Source organism: Antechinus flavipes, chromosome 4 (assembly GCF_016432865.1).
Source record: "Antechinus flavipes isolate AdamAnt ecotype Samford, QLD, Australia chromosome 4, AdamAnt_v2, whole genome shotgun sequence".
Classification (NCBI taxonomy): domain Eukaryota; kingdom Metazoa; phylum Chordata; class Mammalia; order Dasyuromorphia; family Dasyuridae; genus Antechinus; species Antechinus flavipes.
The window spans coordinates 331,593,732-331,611,414 of NC_067401.1; the positions used below are offsets into that span (position 1 = coordinate 331,593,732).

At 33.2% G+C, this 17,683-nt stretch overlaps 1 protein-coding gene across 1 annotated transcript in view; it reads left to right on the top strand.

Moving 5' to 3' along the window:
* Nucleotides 1-7,847: 7,847 nt before the first annotated feature.
* UTRN (utrophin) overlaps nt 7,848-17,683 on the top strand; it is a 559,804-nt gene continuing 549,968 nt past the window's right edge. Inside the window, exon 1 of the mRNA XM_051997902.1 lies at nt 7,848-8,925. Within this exon, the coding sequence (XP_051853862.1) occupies nt 8,832-8,925 (94 nt within the window). The 5' untranslated portion in view covers nt 7,848-8,831. The remainder of the gene's footprint in view (nt 8,926-17,683) is intronic.

Here is a 17,683-nt window from a genome sequence, read left to right on the forward strand (position 1 = left end):
TAGACATTGACTATGTATTTTTAAATTAAAGTAAATTTGTTTTGGGGTAGGGAAGAGACTGAGTATCCACAAATAGCTATTATTAAGCCCCTTGAAAAAACTGATTGGCACATAGTAAATGCTCAATACACACTTGTTGACTGACTGAACCTCTTATGTTTCTCCCTCGTTAATGAATCTTGCTGGTGAATTGGTCATGATAGGGGATCTGGCTCAAGTAGCATCCCAGCTGCTGTTGGAGACCTTCCGCTGTGAATTCAACTTAGCTCAGGTCCTAGATTCCTTGCCAGTAGTACTCCTTCCTGCCAATGACTGGCACTCATGCTCTGACTTCTTTTGGCAGAGGGATGTCATTAATCACTATAGGCTTTGAGACTCTGCTGCCATTTCTGGATGGTAACAGGGACTCCTTGGAAGACTCTTGACTTTTTCTGCCTGGAGAAAAACATGATGCACAGGCCTAACATTTTTTTGTGTGTGTGGTGGGGAAGGGATAAAATGGGCTAAGGAAGTTGCAGTATTAATTTTTTATTATTTTTTTCTGGGAAACTAGAAATCAAAGCAAAAATGAACTAATAGAGTTATTTTAGTGTGTGAAGTCCTGTAATTTAAAATTAGGAACTGGTAGCTACTATTATTTCTGTATTAGAAAAGAGGGATATGTGACTATTTTGACTAAGGCATTTTGGCAAGATGGGGGAATTGTGCCAACTTCGCAGATATTTTCTGCAGAAATAAATGTTCTGTTGACCACAGTCTCCAGTAAAAGCTGGATAACTATTCATTGGGTATGTGTAATTGGGAATTTCTTCAAATGAACAAGAAAGCCTCAGTGTCCCTTTCATCTTGAAAATTCTTACTTCTGGACTCTACAAGAAAATCCTATTGAGGGAAAAAATAACAGCTGATGACTGTCAGTCCTTTCTCAGTAGGAGGTGCTCTGCAAACACCTATGTGTTTAGATTTTAGCCGTGTTATTGTTTGCTATTAATCTTATTCCTTATGAAGCTTTCTCTATTTAACTGGAAGAAAGGTTGTAATTTACCCCTGGTGTGCAACTCCCAAGATTCCTTTTCTATAAATTTATCATGCCCAGTAGATGCCCTTGACTTTCTGCACATGATTAAATACTGTTCATTTAAATTATGAATTGGTTCATTTATCTTTGCCTTTATTATTATTACCAAATTTGTACTATTTATATTGGATTGTAAACTCTAATGTAAGAGATCTGTAGAAAAAGGTGATTAATACAATCACCATTCATGATTCCAGAGGATTGATGATCAAATAAACATGTTCTCTATGACAGGAAGGTGATACATTTAGGATCATTTAACAAAAATGAATATTTTTATTAACTGTGAATATTTGTTAAAATGAATTTTCTTTTTGTTTCTCCTCCTCCCCCCCAAACAAGGTGAGAGTATGTGAGAGAGTAAATAGATTTAAAAAATTTTAAAAAAAATGGAGTTGGGAGAAATGTGCTACAGTGGTAGAATTTTTATGATCTTTCAGATGAGGTTATTTTATTATTAGCTTATCTTACTTGTTTTTCTTTGTTATGAGAGACCTTTCACAGATTGGGGGGAGATCTTAACTGTAAATGTTTATGATACAAAACCAAAATACTTTTTTAGAAGGCAAAAAGAATGGGCAAAAAATAGTGTTCAGCCCAGTATGTTGTCTCAAACTTTTATTCCTCCTTCCCCCCAAAAGCATTTAATAAACATAGCAACAATAATGTCAATCATTTTCTTCTGTCCTACAATGAGAATTTAAATAAACTTAATTTAAGGTTTTATTTCTGTTTTGTGCATGGGAAAAATAATCTCACGAGAAATAGTTCACTCAGTTAAATAACTCAAGATTTTGCTTTTATTTTAGTTACTTTAACTTGAACCATAATATATTAATGGATTGCTTTATATGTTTGATGTTGAAAACTTGTAAAAGTAGCACAGGATGTTTTGTTGGCAACAGTTTAATGTGACCAAAAACCAAAGATAATAATTAAATCTAGAAGATATTGATGGAATAAAAGAATTCTGATGTGGATATCATTTGTTTGATGGGAAAGATGTGTTCTCATAAAATTTAACAAAATGCATAAAAATTTCCAAATGAATCTCATTTTCCCCATTCATTTGGTTTTAGAATTAGACAGTATTTGGGAAAAAAATGTTGTTTTCCCAATATATTCTCTGTTCTCCCAATATAATCTCTGAAAAATCACCTAATTTGAAAATAAAACATATTTCTTATGAAACACTAATAGTAATTCTAAAAATTTTGTAGCATAATATGATTCCAAGAACTTGACCAATTGGAATCCTGAGGAGAAATGAGTATCTTCTTTGCATCACAACATTTTCATAGCTAAAAGGGATCGCAGATCTAGCTAAAGCCATATTTCATTAGAAACACCCTGAATAAAAACCTCTGACAGTCAACTAGTCTATGTTTGAGGACCTCTAGTGTTGATGAACTAATGATGCAACTAAGGCAGCACATTCCATTTTTTTAATTGACTTTAATTGTTTGGAAAGTTTTTCATTTTACTGTGCTCAAACTTGCCTTTAGACTTTTTTGGGACTATGTAGAACAAGTCTAATCTTTCTTCTGTAAAATAATCTTTAATGATTTTAAGGAGCTATAATTTTCTTCCATCATCCTCAAGTTTTCTTCCCTCTGAGATAAATGTCTACAATTCCTTTAATTGATCTTTAAATGGCACCATTTCCAGTTGTCTCACCATACTAGTATAATGTATATAAAATAATGTATTTGAGCATGTGTGCAATGTTTTTGAATCAGATCTTTTTTTTTCCTTTAAAAAAGAATAACCCCCATAACAATTTAGCAAAATTTTCCATTTCCCAAATTTCAGATTGCCTTAACAGTTGAAATCACCCCTAAGTGATTATTTAAATTTTATATTTGCATGTTGCTCACTTGAAATTACTGACCTTTTTACCATCTTTGCACCAGTAACACCTGTGCAATTAGAGCATTTTATAAAAGGAGATAATGGCCCATAAAAGAATTGAAATTGTTTAGGGTTTTTTTATTTTATTTTATTTTATTTTTATTTTTTTAAGAAATAGAAACTCATTTTCTTGTCTTTTTGGCATATGAAGATGTTCAATAACTGGGTGTTGTGGTCTGAGAAAGAATGCCCATTAGTTGATTGTGCATATGTTAATCTTCTGTTCTCTGCCTAGTGGTTTGCTTACTAAGAGTAAGCTACTGGTAGCTGGTGTCATCACTGTTATTATTCTTTTTGTTTTGGTCATATTCTAACTCTTTCTAACTCCATTTCGAGTTTTCTTGGGAAAGATAGTGGAGTGATTTGACATTTCTTTCATTAGCTCATTTTGACAGATACGGAAACTGAACCAGTCAGGATTGAATAACTCCATGGTCATGCAGCTAAGTGTCTGAGGCCAGATTTGAACTCAGGAAGATGAGTCTTCCTAAGTCCAAAACTGGCATCCTATTCACTGTGCCATATAGCTGCCCCTGGTACCCTTATTTAAGAGTGTTTAATATGTTGAGTTGTTAAGTGGACAAAATGCTGATCATTGTTGGACATTAGCTATTTCCAGTTCAATAGTAACTTCTTCCATTTTCCATTCATCCACCCCCCTACAAAATATTGGAAGAAAAATTGTAGACTGTGGCTTGCAGACATCCCTGAAATTATATTTTCTGTGAAGTGAATGTATTTTAAGTGAGGGGGATAACCATGTCTGTGATGATCAGAGGGACTAAAGTTTTGAACTGACATGAAATTCCTTTCTCTTTCCTCCTTCCTTAACTTTAATATGGAAGACAATGATATATTTTTGTTAAGTAATAGGGAATATTCACTAATTTATGAAAATGGAATAATTTATTGTAAAGAATCTTTGTTTTAATGAAAAGACAATTGAAATAAAAAAAGGAAATTGTTCACTTTTAATATACTGAATGTTTCACCCTGTTATTGATGAAAGTCTACCTGTTAGGAAGAACTTAGGTTTATGAGAGTACTTTTGAATTCTTAAAACAAAACAAAACAAAACATGGTGGCGCTTCCCTCACCCCCCAACTGAAGTCATAAATTTCTAAAGTAAGATTTCCTTGCTAATTCATTTTTCATATGGAAAAAAAAATTTCTAGTTATACTATTTTGGGTTATCTTCTCATTGTGTGTTTATGGCTAAAAGATTGACTTTTTTTTTTCATTATTACCTTTGTAAGCTGACTTCAACCTATTTATTCACAAGCAGATTTATTTTCTGAATCCAAAGGGTGGTGTTTAAAACTTTTCAAGCAGTGTAATAAATCCCATATTTTATTATGATGGGTACCATAATGTGCATATGTGGAGGGGAAGGAAAGGAAGGCAGTTCTCATTACATTGCTTTAGTCTTTCTCTTACACAAGGTCAGGTTTTGTGTTTACTAGTTTGGATTGACAGATAAAAGTAAAAGTTTCAAGCTATGTATGCGTTTGTAGGTGATGGAAAGAATGAAGATAGTCTCTACATAATAGCCAAAGTCTGCTCTGTTGGGCTTAGCTTTAAGTAAAATAGCACATATTAACAGGAAGATTTGCTTTAGACAGTAATGCTTCATTCTCTCTTTTCTACATCACCTCCTGTAATTGGTTTGTTTTGTAAGTCCTTCCCTCTTCTCCATCTTTTCCCCCCTTTCCTGATAAGAGAACTAGGCAGGCAGCCAATAACGATTGAGCTACAATAGAGTCAGTGGTATGTACAAAATTTGATTACTGCTGTCAACACCAGATTGAATAAAAAAAAATGCATGTCCCAGACAGATACTTGTAAAATAAATGGTCTGTTGAACTCAGGAATAGTCGGAATGAGGCCGTCATATTCTCTAATGAATGAAATGCTCTATGGATAAAGAGTAAGTATATGACAGGAAGAAGTTAAAAAAATGGTGATATTGTTACTTTTTGGGAATCTGGCATCTTTTGATAACCAGTTCTCACTGCTTTCTCTACATTTACACTGATTTTAATGAAGTGTTTGGACTTGTTTCTGTAAAAAATTATATCTTTTTTGCCCTTTAATGTTAGCTGTGACTTTCATTCGAATTAGATTATACTTTAAAAAATTGTTTATCTACCTTTTCTATATAGTATAAATATAGAATAGTCTTCTTAGGCTATGTAGATAATGTTGACTGTTGGTGGAGGATGGTATTTGTTTTAGTATGAATGATAATTTCAAAGCTTTTTACAATGGAAAGTTCTAGTTAACATCTGTAAATGCAGTGGACATGTCCACATTCTATTCTATCATGCCAAGAAATGTAATAGCATTGAATTACACAGTTGTTTCACAAAAATAAGCACTGAATTTATTGAATGAAATGTTATATGTGGTAGTGCCTTACATGTTATGGTGAAAGGAAATGAATTGAAAGAGTAAAAGGAAGCTTTCTCAGGGACACTTTTCCCCAAATAGATCTGTCTTCTTTTGTACTCTCATTGTATTTTGTGTGTTTAAAAAAAAAATTACACTTAACATCTTTTATTCTAGTTATTTGTACACTTGCCTTGTCTTTCCTACTTGATTGAAGGCATCTAGTAACTTCATGAGACTTTGAAGAGAGGAGGAGCTCATGAATATCTGTTGAATTGAATCTCAGATTCCAAGGAAAACTTATTCTTTTTAGTTAATAGTATTTATATATTTCCTTCTTTGCTTTGCTTCTTGTAATTATGTGTTGTTTTTTCTTTTTAATTAAGTTTTGGGATTCAGATTTCATTTTGAAACAGTAAAATGAGTCATGGTAAAGATGAGACTTTAAAAATCATTTTGTAATTATCACATTTTAGGCAGAATAAAATAAAGAGATTTTGTGTGAAATCCTATAATTTCTAGGGAAAGAGACAATTTTGGTACCTTTGGATCTCTGTGTTATACTACTTGCATCATTGTGTACTTTCTGATTTTTTTAATTCTAAAATTGAGGGAGAAATAATTAAGTGAGCATCTGGTTCCTGATCTAGATATGTCCTTGACAAGTTTCATAATAAATCTTTTAGATTCTTACTCCCATTTAACAAAGAACAGTGACTCACTCCGAATTACATAGCAATCAGTGGTAAAGTTGATTGGACTCTAGGCTGCTTAATATTTCTTTCTTTAGCAATTCTTTGCTGCTTACCAAAGAGTGCCTTAATTAAGCCTGCTTATATTTGTCAGATATAGGGGTAGGTTTAAAAAAAAAAAAGGAACCAATTTCAGATGATTTGAAAGTAGTATTTATATTTATCAACTTAAAAAAAAACTTTTAAAAAGTATTTTTAAACTGAATGAAAGATTATGCATCTGCTGCAAGCCCATTTTCCTGATGATACTTCCCCCAGAATTGTTAGGAGTATAGGGAGAGCCTTATACCATCAGCCTAGGATAGGAAAAAGATAAAAGGTAGATAGATGCAGGAACTGATTAGTTCTCCCCTTTCCTGCTAAACATTGGTATTACTCAAGATTTTATTGTTAAACTTGTTCTCTATTCCTCTCTACATTCTCTCCTTTAGTATTCTTATCCAATTGTTCTTTATGCCTCTCTACAAATGATTCCCAGATTTCCATATTTAGCTAGTCTCTTAAGTGCTGCCCTGCTTTTTTTTTTTTTAAGATCCAAATTGTCTTCCCCTTTTACTTATTGAGAAGTCAGCAAAACCAAAACCCATTACATATATGTATAGTCAAGCAAAACAAATCCCTTCATTGATCATGCTTCCCTATCCCCTATAAGAAATTATACTTCAACTTCATCACTTTTTAATGTGGAGGAGGATTCCATGTTTCATCATGATTCCTTTGGAAATTATGATTGATGATTGTATTGATAAAAGTTCCCAAGTTTTTCAAAGTTATTTTTATTTAAAATATTGAGGTTATTGTATAAATCATTCTCCTGATTCTCCTTAATTCACTCTGTATCAGTTCATACAAATCTTCCCAAGTTTTTCTGATACCATTGCCTTTATAATTTTTTACAGCACAATAGTATTCCATCATATTTATATAATGCAAATTATTTACCTACTTTAAATTATTGAATTACCTCCTCCCTCAGTTTTCAGTTCTACATCACTAGCTGCTATAGGTATTTTTGCTCAAATGGATCCCTTTCATTTCTTTGATCTCTTTGAACTATTGATCTAGTAGGGGTGTTGCTAGTCAAAGGAGAGGCACAGTTTGATGTCTATATGGCTTTTTCAAACAACTTACTGGATATCTCTAACTGGATGCCCCCCTACCATTTCTACTATTGTGTTGTCTTTTAAATCAGTTGTCTTTTTTCTCTCTTCTAGGGCCAATTTATCTCCTCCCCTTAATATCTTCCCATAATGTAATTTTACTTTAGCCAGAATTGACTGTATACTATACCCCAAAGATGACCCATATTTTTTGTAATATTCCTTGTCATTCTTTTAAGTCCCCCATTCTTTAAGACCTAATTCAGTTGTCACCTTTATGAAAGTGGCTCTTATTTGCCTCTGCAATGTACTTTTCCTGTACATCTCTTATTCTATTTTGAATTGAATTTCAGTTATTTTTATATTCACTTCCCCTTTTCCTTTATTCATTCCCTTGTCACTCCCCAACAACCTGGACATAGAGCCTTGCAACCTTGCACTAAGTAGGAAAAAGTTCCATAAATAAATATTAGCTTAATTGAACCTTCTTGTAAAGTGAATGATCTTGTGAAGTAAATAATTATTCTACAATCTAACTTGTATGCTGCTAAGAATAAGAGTTCTTGTTGTGTTCACCATCCTTTTTCTTATCCCTGGTGCTTAATTTATTGCATTATTTATACATTAAATGCATTCAGTAAATGTTTATTGAATGAATGAATAAGTAGTTGAGGATAACTAGGAACTGGATCTGATGAAGGAGCATTTCCTTTGAAATGTCTTTAGAAGGATAAATAGGAAACTAATGGACAAATGGGGAAAGTAGGGAACATTTGAGGCAGATGTGGAAGAGAAGTGTGGAAAGCATGAAGCATATTAGAGATTATGGAGGGAAATGTTTTATTCTGCTTTCATCCCTAAGTTCACTTGTGTGATAAAAGAAAAAGAGTATTTATAAATAGTAAATATAAACAGAGTAATCTAGCTACTTGTAACAGATGCTTTCTGTTTAATACCATATCATAGGGCCTATTATAAAAGCCATTTGAGGTTTTATTCCTTTATATCAGTGCTTGTGAGATAGAAAAATGCAATTAATTTTTGATGCCTAGTTAATTTATAAAAGATTTTCATGCTCACATGATAACCCACTCTATATGTGAGTAAAGAACTAGGCAAAGATTTACTCTTTAATAATAAACATAAAAAACAAAATATAATACATACAAAATAATAATTAACAAATTAATAGCAAGCATTTATATGACACTTTAATGTTTGTAAAGTTCTTTACAACTATCATATTATTTGCCAGTAACCAAAAATGTTTGATAGCTACTGTTGTAATTCTTCATTTCCAATTTGCTGGCTGTGTTCTAAATACATGTAATTACGTATAAAAATAATAAAAATGAAGAACCAAGAAAAAAAAAAAACCTGCCTGAGGAGATTGCTTTAATTGTGATGCATAACTTCCTGTCTGGTTTGTGAGAAGGGTGGGTTCAGTCTAGTCGGATCCTCTCATGGGAAAAATAAATGTTACACACAAAAACCTAAGCCCAAAGCAAAAAACAGGACATCCCAGTATGCAATTCGAATGCTGCTTTTGTTATCTGCTTCCTGTATATCTTTTACCTTCTCCACTGAAAAGTATCTTAAGTGATGAATATACAGGCAGCTATTGCATTTCGATGGAAAAAGTATAATTTTGCTTTGCTGAATGATTCTGCTACCCAGACTAGTGATCGTTTATCAGGTAAGTGCACGACTCTTGGCTGTTATGGCAGTCTAAATATATAATGCTAGTGCACATTGACTCCCAATCATGTGGCCATTTTTGTAAACTCAGGAAGCCAATTTTGCATTTCATTACCTTCTAAGGCCACTTCAGGGACCAGTAAAAGGGTTCATTCTGTTTTCTTCTTCATGATATGGCTTCTGTTATAGGACAAACACATCAAATGGTCATAGAGTAGAGGCTGTTACAGTTTTCTCTCATCAAGGTACCTAAGAACTGAATGATAAGTTTAAAAAGTCTTCCTGTCCACAGTGACTTGCTGTATATAAACTGTTTGTTTGCTTTTTTGATGTTCTTATGAAAAATCCTAGACTTGTTAGATGTTGGGGTTTTCTTTAGAATCATTTTGGCTAGGTTTTTTTCTTTTGTCTCTTTCTTGAGATTAACTTCAAATTTTCTTTTATATATTTTAATTGTATACAACATATGCATTTTCCCCTTAGATCGAGTTTTGTGAGAGCCCATTTTGTTTGTTTCCCATCCTTCGAGATTAGATCATTGCTTGGCATATGCTAGGAACTCAATACTGTAAATTCTTGTTGATTTGACTTTATTGGATATGTGAATTCAGGAAATTTTGTAGAAGCTAAACAAGTCCAAACTAATGTGATTCTTAGTAGAGCTGTACCTTTCTGAGCAAGGTTGCTGTATCCTAAGTCACTGCTCACCCCCATTTTCCCTTTCTTGCAGTCTCTCAATAGAGAATTAAAATACTATTCACTGTTAAAAGCCCATGTGCCAGGTCATCATTCATCAAGGTGCGACCTGTCAAACTTTTCTGTTGGTATTTCTTTTGGTCTTCACTCTTCTTGCTCTCTTCTCATTCCTTCTTCCTGTTCCTTATTGCACCTAGTTTGAAGAGATCAATGTGATTATTAGGATTTCATTAAAAAACAAAAAGGAAAAGTAATATAAAAAATATAACTTTTAAGTGTAGAAATAATAACACTAATGATTTATTAGGATTTATAGTTTAATCTGTGAAGTTTACTTGATAACTTTAATATAGCTGTATCATTCTCATCTACAAAATTAAGAGTTTCTTGCTAAAAAAATTCAAATTTCCATTTGTCTCTGTGTTTTGTTGTGATAATCAGTAGAGACAGGAGATTGCTGCTAGGCAATATGTTTCTTCCTTCTTGCTTGAGATTGTTGAGAGTGACCAAGTTCTTCTTTTCTTTTAGGGAAATGAAAAGTAGGTCTTTCTTAGAAAAAAATGGATCATTTTTCAGTTATAAAATCAGTTTGCAGATATTTAAAATGTATGATTTTATTAAAAAGAAAAATGTCAAGGAGAATCCAAATTGTTCTAGAGATGACTGGTTAAATAGTAAAATAGGTAAAAAAACACCGATTAAAAAAAAAAAATCAAATAGTTACTCTATAAAGACAGGATAAAACTTTGTTTAGAGTAGCGGAGAAACTTACTACCTGTTAGAAATAAAAATGCCATGAAGGAAGTAAGTATATATTCAGTAAACTTTGACTGAATGTAGTTTCCTTTTCTCATTTCCTCTAAAGGAAGCAACACATTTATTTAGCATTGTCAGTATTTGAGGCCACTCACTACTCACTAAGAACTCCTTTCCCCTTCCTTATCCCACACCCCTCTGAAATCATTCCTTTCTGTCCCAGGGAAAACTCTTCTCCTTACTAAAGTCAACTCCTTATATTCATCTCTTTATTTCCATTTTGTAGTTGAAGAAAGTGAGGCAAACAGAGGTCAAGTAATTGCCTAGGTTCATAAGTGATTATGTATTTCAGAACCAAATTTGAACTCAGGTCTTCCTAACAACAATCCTGTCATTTTATCCACTGCATAGGCCTATTACTAATTTAGTCAATAGTCAAGGGTTAGTAAATGCATATTAAATACCTTCTTTGTGCTAGGCACTGTTAAGCATTGGGGATACAAATATGAAAAGGGACAGTCCTTATCTTCAAGTAACTTACATTTTAACCGGGAGAAGAAAATGCACAAAAGAAAATTGGACTTGATGGAGAAACCAAAGAAGTTTAAAAAACTATGCAGCCATGGGAAATATCTTAGAGAATTAGGTGGAATTTAATGATATGAGGGTAGTGTAGGTTCTACTTGATCTTTACGGAAGATTTTGTAGAACACTGAAGCAAAACTAAATTTTACAAAAGCCTTGTCCTTGATTATTACACAGGGATACTGTCAAGATGAGTAATTGGAATAAGACTTTGTGTATGTACTTTGATTCTTATGGACAAAATATTAACCATTTTCTAGGGCTGTTATTCTCCATTTCTGCTTTGATGTTAACTCCACAGTATTCTATTCCACTTAATATTTGTCTGGTCAGTTTGTGTAATTATACTTTTGGGACATAATACTCTATAAAATGCTATTTTAGAAAATAGTTTTTTCAAAAAAAATTATCAAGTTTTATTTGATGTAAGTTTGTTTTTTCTCTCTCTCTCTCTCTCTCATACACACACACACACACACTAATGATAAAATAATGAAGTAGAAAGTCTAGTTTAAAAAAAGTATAAATACCAATACCAGTCTTTCATTCACACACACCTATCATTTAAGAAAAACCTACTCATAACACATATCCATTTGTTTTGTTGGGGAATTGAAATGTGGGCTTTTGAGACAGTCTTCCAGATTTGCAAAACAGTTCCACTTTTCCATCATTTGAGAGCCTTTTGTAAGTATTAACTCTCTGTTTATTGTTGTAGGTTTATACACTATACACTATACACTGTTAGGGAAAGTTAATGGGACTGGAATGAAAAGACTTTTGGCTGGGAAGGATTTTGGAAAAAGGTAGGCTGGGAGTTTGGTGAGGGTTTAGCTGCTTCTTCTTGAAGGATATGATGTTTGTTGTAATGTGAGAGGTTGTTTCAATTGGGATGAATGGAATTGAGGATAGTAGGTATGATTTAATGAAGTGGGAGTGTGGGATAGCAAGTAGACAAATTTGGCTGGGGTTCAGGGGCTTGAAAGGACTAAGATTAAAGAGCAGAAAGATCCTTTCCTGATAGTTGATAAAGAATAGATTAAAAATTACATTTAATAGTGTAGTATTTCTCAAATCTTTTGATCTCAGACCTCCATTACACCCTTAAAATTATTGAGGACCCATCCTCTCCAAAGCTTTTGTTTATATGGACTATATTTAACAATATTTACCATACTAAAAATTAAAATGTTTTGGTATTACAAAAATAGTTTTGATTTGGCAAATAAATGTTCTTGGGGACCTTAAAAGGTCCCTGGACTACACTTTGAGAACCACTAGTATGATGGTGGCTAGGGCTCCAGATTGGGATAACAGAATGACTGGGATTCAAATCACACCTGAGATATTAGCTGTATGACCTTTGTACCTATATGACTTGGTTTCCTCATCTTTAAAATCTGGTTATTGGCCTTAATGATCTGATTTCCTTCCGGTTCTAAATGTTTAATCCTGTTCAGAAATTGATTGTGTTATCCTGCTACTTAATTTATCTCCACAAAATATTAAAGTTGTAATTTAATATATCTCCTTCCCTTAATTTTTTTTTTTGACCTTTATTAGGACCTCATAAGAGGACTGACGTATTTAATGCTGGATTAGGTTCATGCTTTCACTTGAATTCTCTGACCCTATGGTAGGGCACCAGGTGCTTCCTATTCTAACCACTTTCAAGTACAGGATCTGGCTCAAGTACAAGATCTGGCTCAAGTACAATTCAAGTGATCTGCTGCATCTGTTGGATTTATTTTGGTGGAATCATTTTGTGAAACTACCTAAATGATTTGAATAATGAACAATAATGTGTAGCTGTTCATATAAGCACTTCAAGTTTTGCAAAAAACTAAAGCAAACCAAACCAAAACCCCCCAAAATAAACAAAAAAACAACAACAAAAAACACAAATTTATTCTCATTTTATCCTCCCCACCAGGTGAATGCTGTTACTTTTCCTCCTTGTATAGTTGAGGAATCTGAAGCAAAGAAAGGTTAAGCAACTTGTTAAAAGTCACATACATAGTAAGTGTCTGAGGCTGGATTTGAAGTTAGATCTTCTTATCCACTGATCTTTCTAGCTGCTTGGATGATTAATTGCATATTTTAATCTTGTTTACTGAAAGTTTTGTTGCAATGAAAAAGAAGATAGATCAAATCTCAATATCTTGTGATGTGCTAAAATAACATAAAAAAAACCCAAATCTATATAAAACAAAGAGACATCTGGGTGCAATGGATAGAGCTCTGGCATATAGTCATAGAGATTCATCTTTCTGAATTCACATCTGACTTAATATGTTTACTAGGACCGTGAGCAAGTCACTTAACCCTGTTTCTCTCAATTTCCTCATCTGTTTCTCCTTTAGCTGGAGAAGGAAATGGCAGACCATTCCATGATCTTTGTCAAGAAAACCCCAAATGGGCTCATGATGAGTCTGATATGACTGAACAACAACATATAAGATGTTAGAAATGTGACTTGCAGTTTCTGCTTAAACTAAGAAATAACAGATTAACTAGCCAGGGATTGCTGCAAAGTTGATTTTTGCAGAGTACTTCTCAAATTAAAAATTTTAATTCATATATATTTTTGATATATAGTGTTTTAAAATATAGATCTAGTCAGTATTGGATTTAAATTTACTACATATAATTGCATTACTTCTGAGAGTTTTAAATGGGTTAATTTTTGTCTTATGTAAATTTTATTTTTTTTTCTGGGGCTTGGGGAAACAATTTTGATAGATTATTAAAAAAAATAGATACTAAAAAGTATTTCAGTTTTGCTTTGTTGCAAACTTTGAACTGCATTGAAAATTTGAGTTATTCAGAATTCCTGACAGTATTTTTTATTAAATCATTTACCTACAATTTGGGAAGTCTTAATGTTTTAGGCCAAAGTTTGTGGCTGTGAAAAGTCAGGTCATAGCCTGAAACTAAGCAGGTGCCTTGATGGAAGCAAGAAAATTGGGGGAGGGAAAGAAGGGAAAGCAAAGGAAGAGAGCCGAGTTTTCCCATGGGGGAGATCAAGGAAGTGATACTAGGGAGCTAGAGCCAAGAAGTCAAACAGAGTCTGGGAACAAGTTTGATTATTTTAGGCAAGATTTGTGCACTGTGGGGAGAGGGAGGCCTCTGATTTCTTGTAGGTCCTGTATGAGAGAGATATTTGAGAACAACTCACAAGGATTTGGAGCCAGAAGACAGAGTTTAACTCTTAATCCTGTTACTGTGTATCTATCTATATGATATGGGGCAAATTATTTACCCTTTTTCAACCTCAGTTTTCGTATCAATAAAATAAAAGAGGTTGTAGCAGTTCGATTTCTGAGGTTCTTAACCCTAGCCCCAGTTTTATGATTCAGTGATCTTCTTGTGTTTCCACAATGTTAGTAATTACATCAGTTTAAAAAGGAGTAAGTTCATTTTTGAGAGGTTGAGATAATTCGTTTTCATGAAAATTCAGTTTGTTTATTAAAAACAAAACAAAACATGGTACCAGATTGGTTGTACAATGGGTTAGTTTTAGCTTCAGAGTTGAGTTTGTTGAACAGTGTGATTTTTCACATCAAATTATTAAGCCTATGATTCTATGCAGAACCCATTTAGTTTTAGTGCCAGCAATTGGCAGGAAGCATAGTGTTATTTAGGATAAAAAATAGCTTGCTGTTGCTAGGAGGATATCTTTGTGGCAAGATGTCAACATCTTTGGCTGGCTTTAGAGTTCATTTTCATTGTTCACTTATAGTCATCAAGTAAAGCAAGCAGAGACAAAAAGTACAGTTAGCCTTTCATATCCTCTGTTGTGTGATATGTCTACAATTTCTTTGGTTATGTTCATAGAAACATCCTCTCCCCATTCTGCCTCATATTAAAAATTTGGAATTCCCTTTGAACTCTTTGTGATTTTAGATAAATCATTTACTCTAACTCCTCATCTTTCCATTCTATCTAGGGAACCAAATTTCCTTTGAGGTCCTTTAATCTTGTTATTCCGTTTTTCTCTTTCCTCTCACTCTATGTTCTTCCAGCATCTTGTGCCTAAAATTGCATTAGGATTGTACATTAGGCATATTTATGATATTCCCATTCACTTATCCTTGGGCTTTGAGAAAGAAGGGATCCTAGTATTTGTGTACTCCAATCTCCTTATTTTAATCATAAGAAAACTGCTAAGTTTTGGAGAAGTTGAGTGATTTGTCCAAGTTTACACAGTAAGTAACAGAGCAAGAAGTGGAGTCTATATTCTTTATTTTTTAATATTTATTTTAATAGTATTTTATTTTTCTAAATACATGCAAATATAATTTTCAACATTCACCTTTGCAAAACCTTGTGTTTCAAACTTTTCTTCGTCTTCTTTTCAAACTTCTCTTCCTCTTCTCTTCCCCCATTCTCAAGACAGCAAGCAATCTGACATAGGTTAAACATGTGCAATTCTTCTAAACATATTTCCATTCTGGTCATGCAGAATAAGAAAAGTCAGATCAAATGGGAAAAAATGAGAAAAGAAAAAACGAGAATGCGAACAACAACAACAACAACAAAAGGTGAAAATACTGAGCTTTGATCCACAATCAGTCTTCATACTTCAGTCTCTGGTTGTGGATAGCTTTCCATCCAAGTCTATTGGAATTGTCTTGAATCATGACATTGTTGAAAAGAGCCAACTCCATCACAGCTAATCATAACATAATTTTGTTGTTGCTGTATATAATGTTCTCTTGAACCTACATTCTTAAACTCCATAGCCAGTCCTCTTTATGCTCTCCCATGTTGTCTCCTTAGTGCTTGATATCAAGATTCACAGAATTTTGTTCCCTTTCTTTCTTTCTTTCTTTCTTTCTTTCTTTCTTTCTTTCTTTCTTTCTTTCTTTCTTTCTTTCTTTTTCTTTCTTTCTTTCTTTTTCTTTCTTTCTTCTTTCTTTCTTCTTTCTTTCTTTCTCTTTCTTTCTCTCTCTCTCTTTCTCTCTTTCTTTCTCTCTCTCTCTCTCTCTCTCCTCTCTCTCTCTCTCTCTTTCCTTTCGCAATTGGGGATTCAGTGACTAGCCCAGGAAGGCTCACACAGCTAGGAAATGTTAAGTGTCTGAGAACAGATTTGAACTCAAATCCTCCTGACTCCAGGGCTGGTGCTCTATCCAGTGCACCACCTAGTGCCCCCCTTTTCAGTTTTTACATCTATGAACTTGTGATTTCTTTAGACTAGAGAGTTCCTGGTGTGTAAATGTCCTCCCTGCTTTTTTTCTTTCCTTTCTCTCCAAATCAGCTATTCATAGTCTTAAAAGAATGACCACTGAGAGATTAAGTGACTTTCCTGTGGTCATATAGCTGATGAGTGTCATGGTGGTATTTGAACTCCAGTCTCCTTGACGCTAAACCCAGCACTGTACCCTTTACCTTCATGCTACCTGTCATATTTTATTATGCATAGCTTTTATTTGCAACAATTAAAACTTGATTTTATCAAATAGTATTACTATTTAGATTTTGCAAAAGAAAATTTAAATCCTGTTAAAAAGGAATCAAAGGTATCCCCTGTAGGGTGGAAAGTAAAGAGAAAATCAATAGTATTGCATAAAGTATATACATTATATACAAAATATCTTAGGTAAGTAACTGTTTTCCTGATTAGAAGCTCCAACTGTGAAAAAGAAAGAAGATAGTTCTTTAACAATATATGGTATGAGGATAATGGGAAACAGTGGGTATTGAAAAGAGCCTAGTGAGGTCAAGGGTTAGATCAAAAGGAAGATGGGAATTGAATCAAGTTCTCATTCCAGGAATAACTATTGATTATCAAGTGATTTGTTCTGAGGCCAGAACAAATTTGATACTCAGATTTAAAGATTTGTTTTGTTTTGTTTTGGCAAAGATACAAGGTACTAGAATGGTTTGCCATTTCCTTCTCCAGCTAATTTTACAGATGAGAAAACTGAGGCAAACAGGATTAAGTGATTTGCCCAGGGTCACACAGTTAGTTGCTAAGGCCAAATTTGAACTCAGGAAGATGACCTTTCCTGACTCCAGACCTAGTTCTCTAGTCACTACTTTGGGTCCAGATTAGATCTTTGTAACTTTGCAACATACATTTTCAGTTGATTTATGGTTGTATTTTCCTTTATATTGTTGTAGTTATGTGTATAGTGTTTTTTTTTTTTTTTTTGCTTCAGATTATTTCACTTTCATCTGTTCTTTTTAATGTTTACATACTTTTCCCTACTCACTGTTCCTTAGAGCACAGTATGATTCCATTACATTCATGTACTGTTTGTTTAGCCATTACTCAGTTGATTGGCATTGACTTTGTTACCAGTTTTTTGCTGTCACAAAAAGTACCACTATAAATATTGTGATTCTTTCTGTCACTGACTACCTTGGGATATATATTTAAAAGTGGAATCTCTTAGATGAAGAATATGGATATTAAAGCTACTTTGCATGATTCCAGCTTGATTTTTGGAATAGCTTTAGTAATTCATAGTAGCATTACTTTAATATGTCTGCCATTTCATAATCCCTTCAATAATGACTAACCTCATCTTTGCTAAATTAATGACTGTCATAAATTGCAGCGTCTGAGATTCTAAAGGATTAGAGAGTAAACAAGAAGGGTTAATATATTTTTTAAAACAAATCTTATTCTGAATTTAATGAGCTGCAAAATATTTTTACATACAAAGTAAAGTAAAACATAATAAGAGAACTATGTGTGAAAACATGAATCT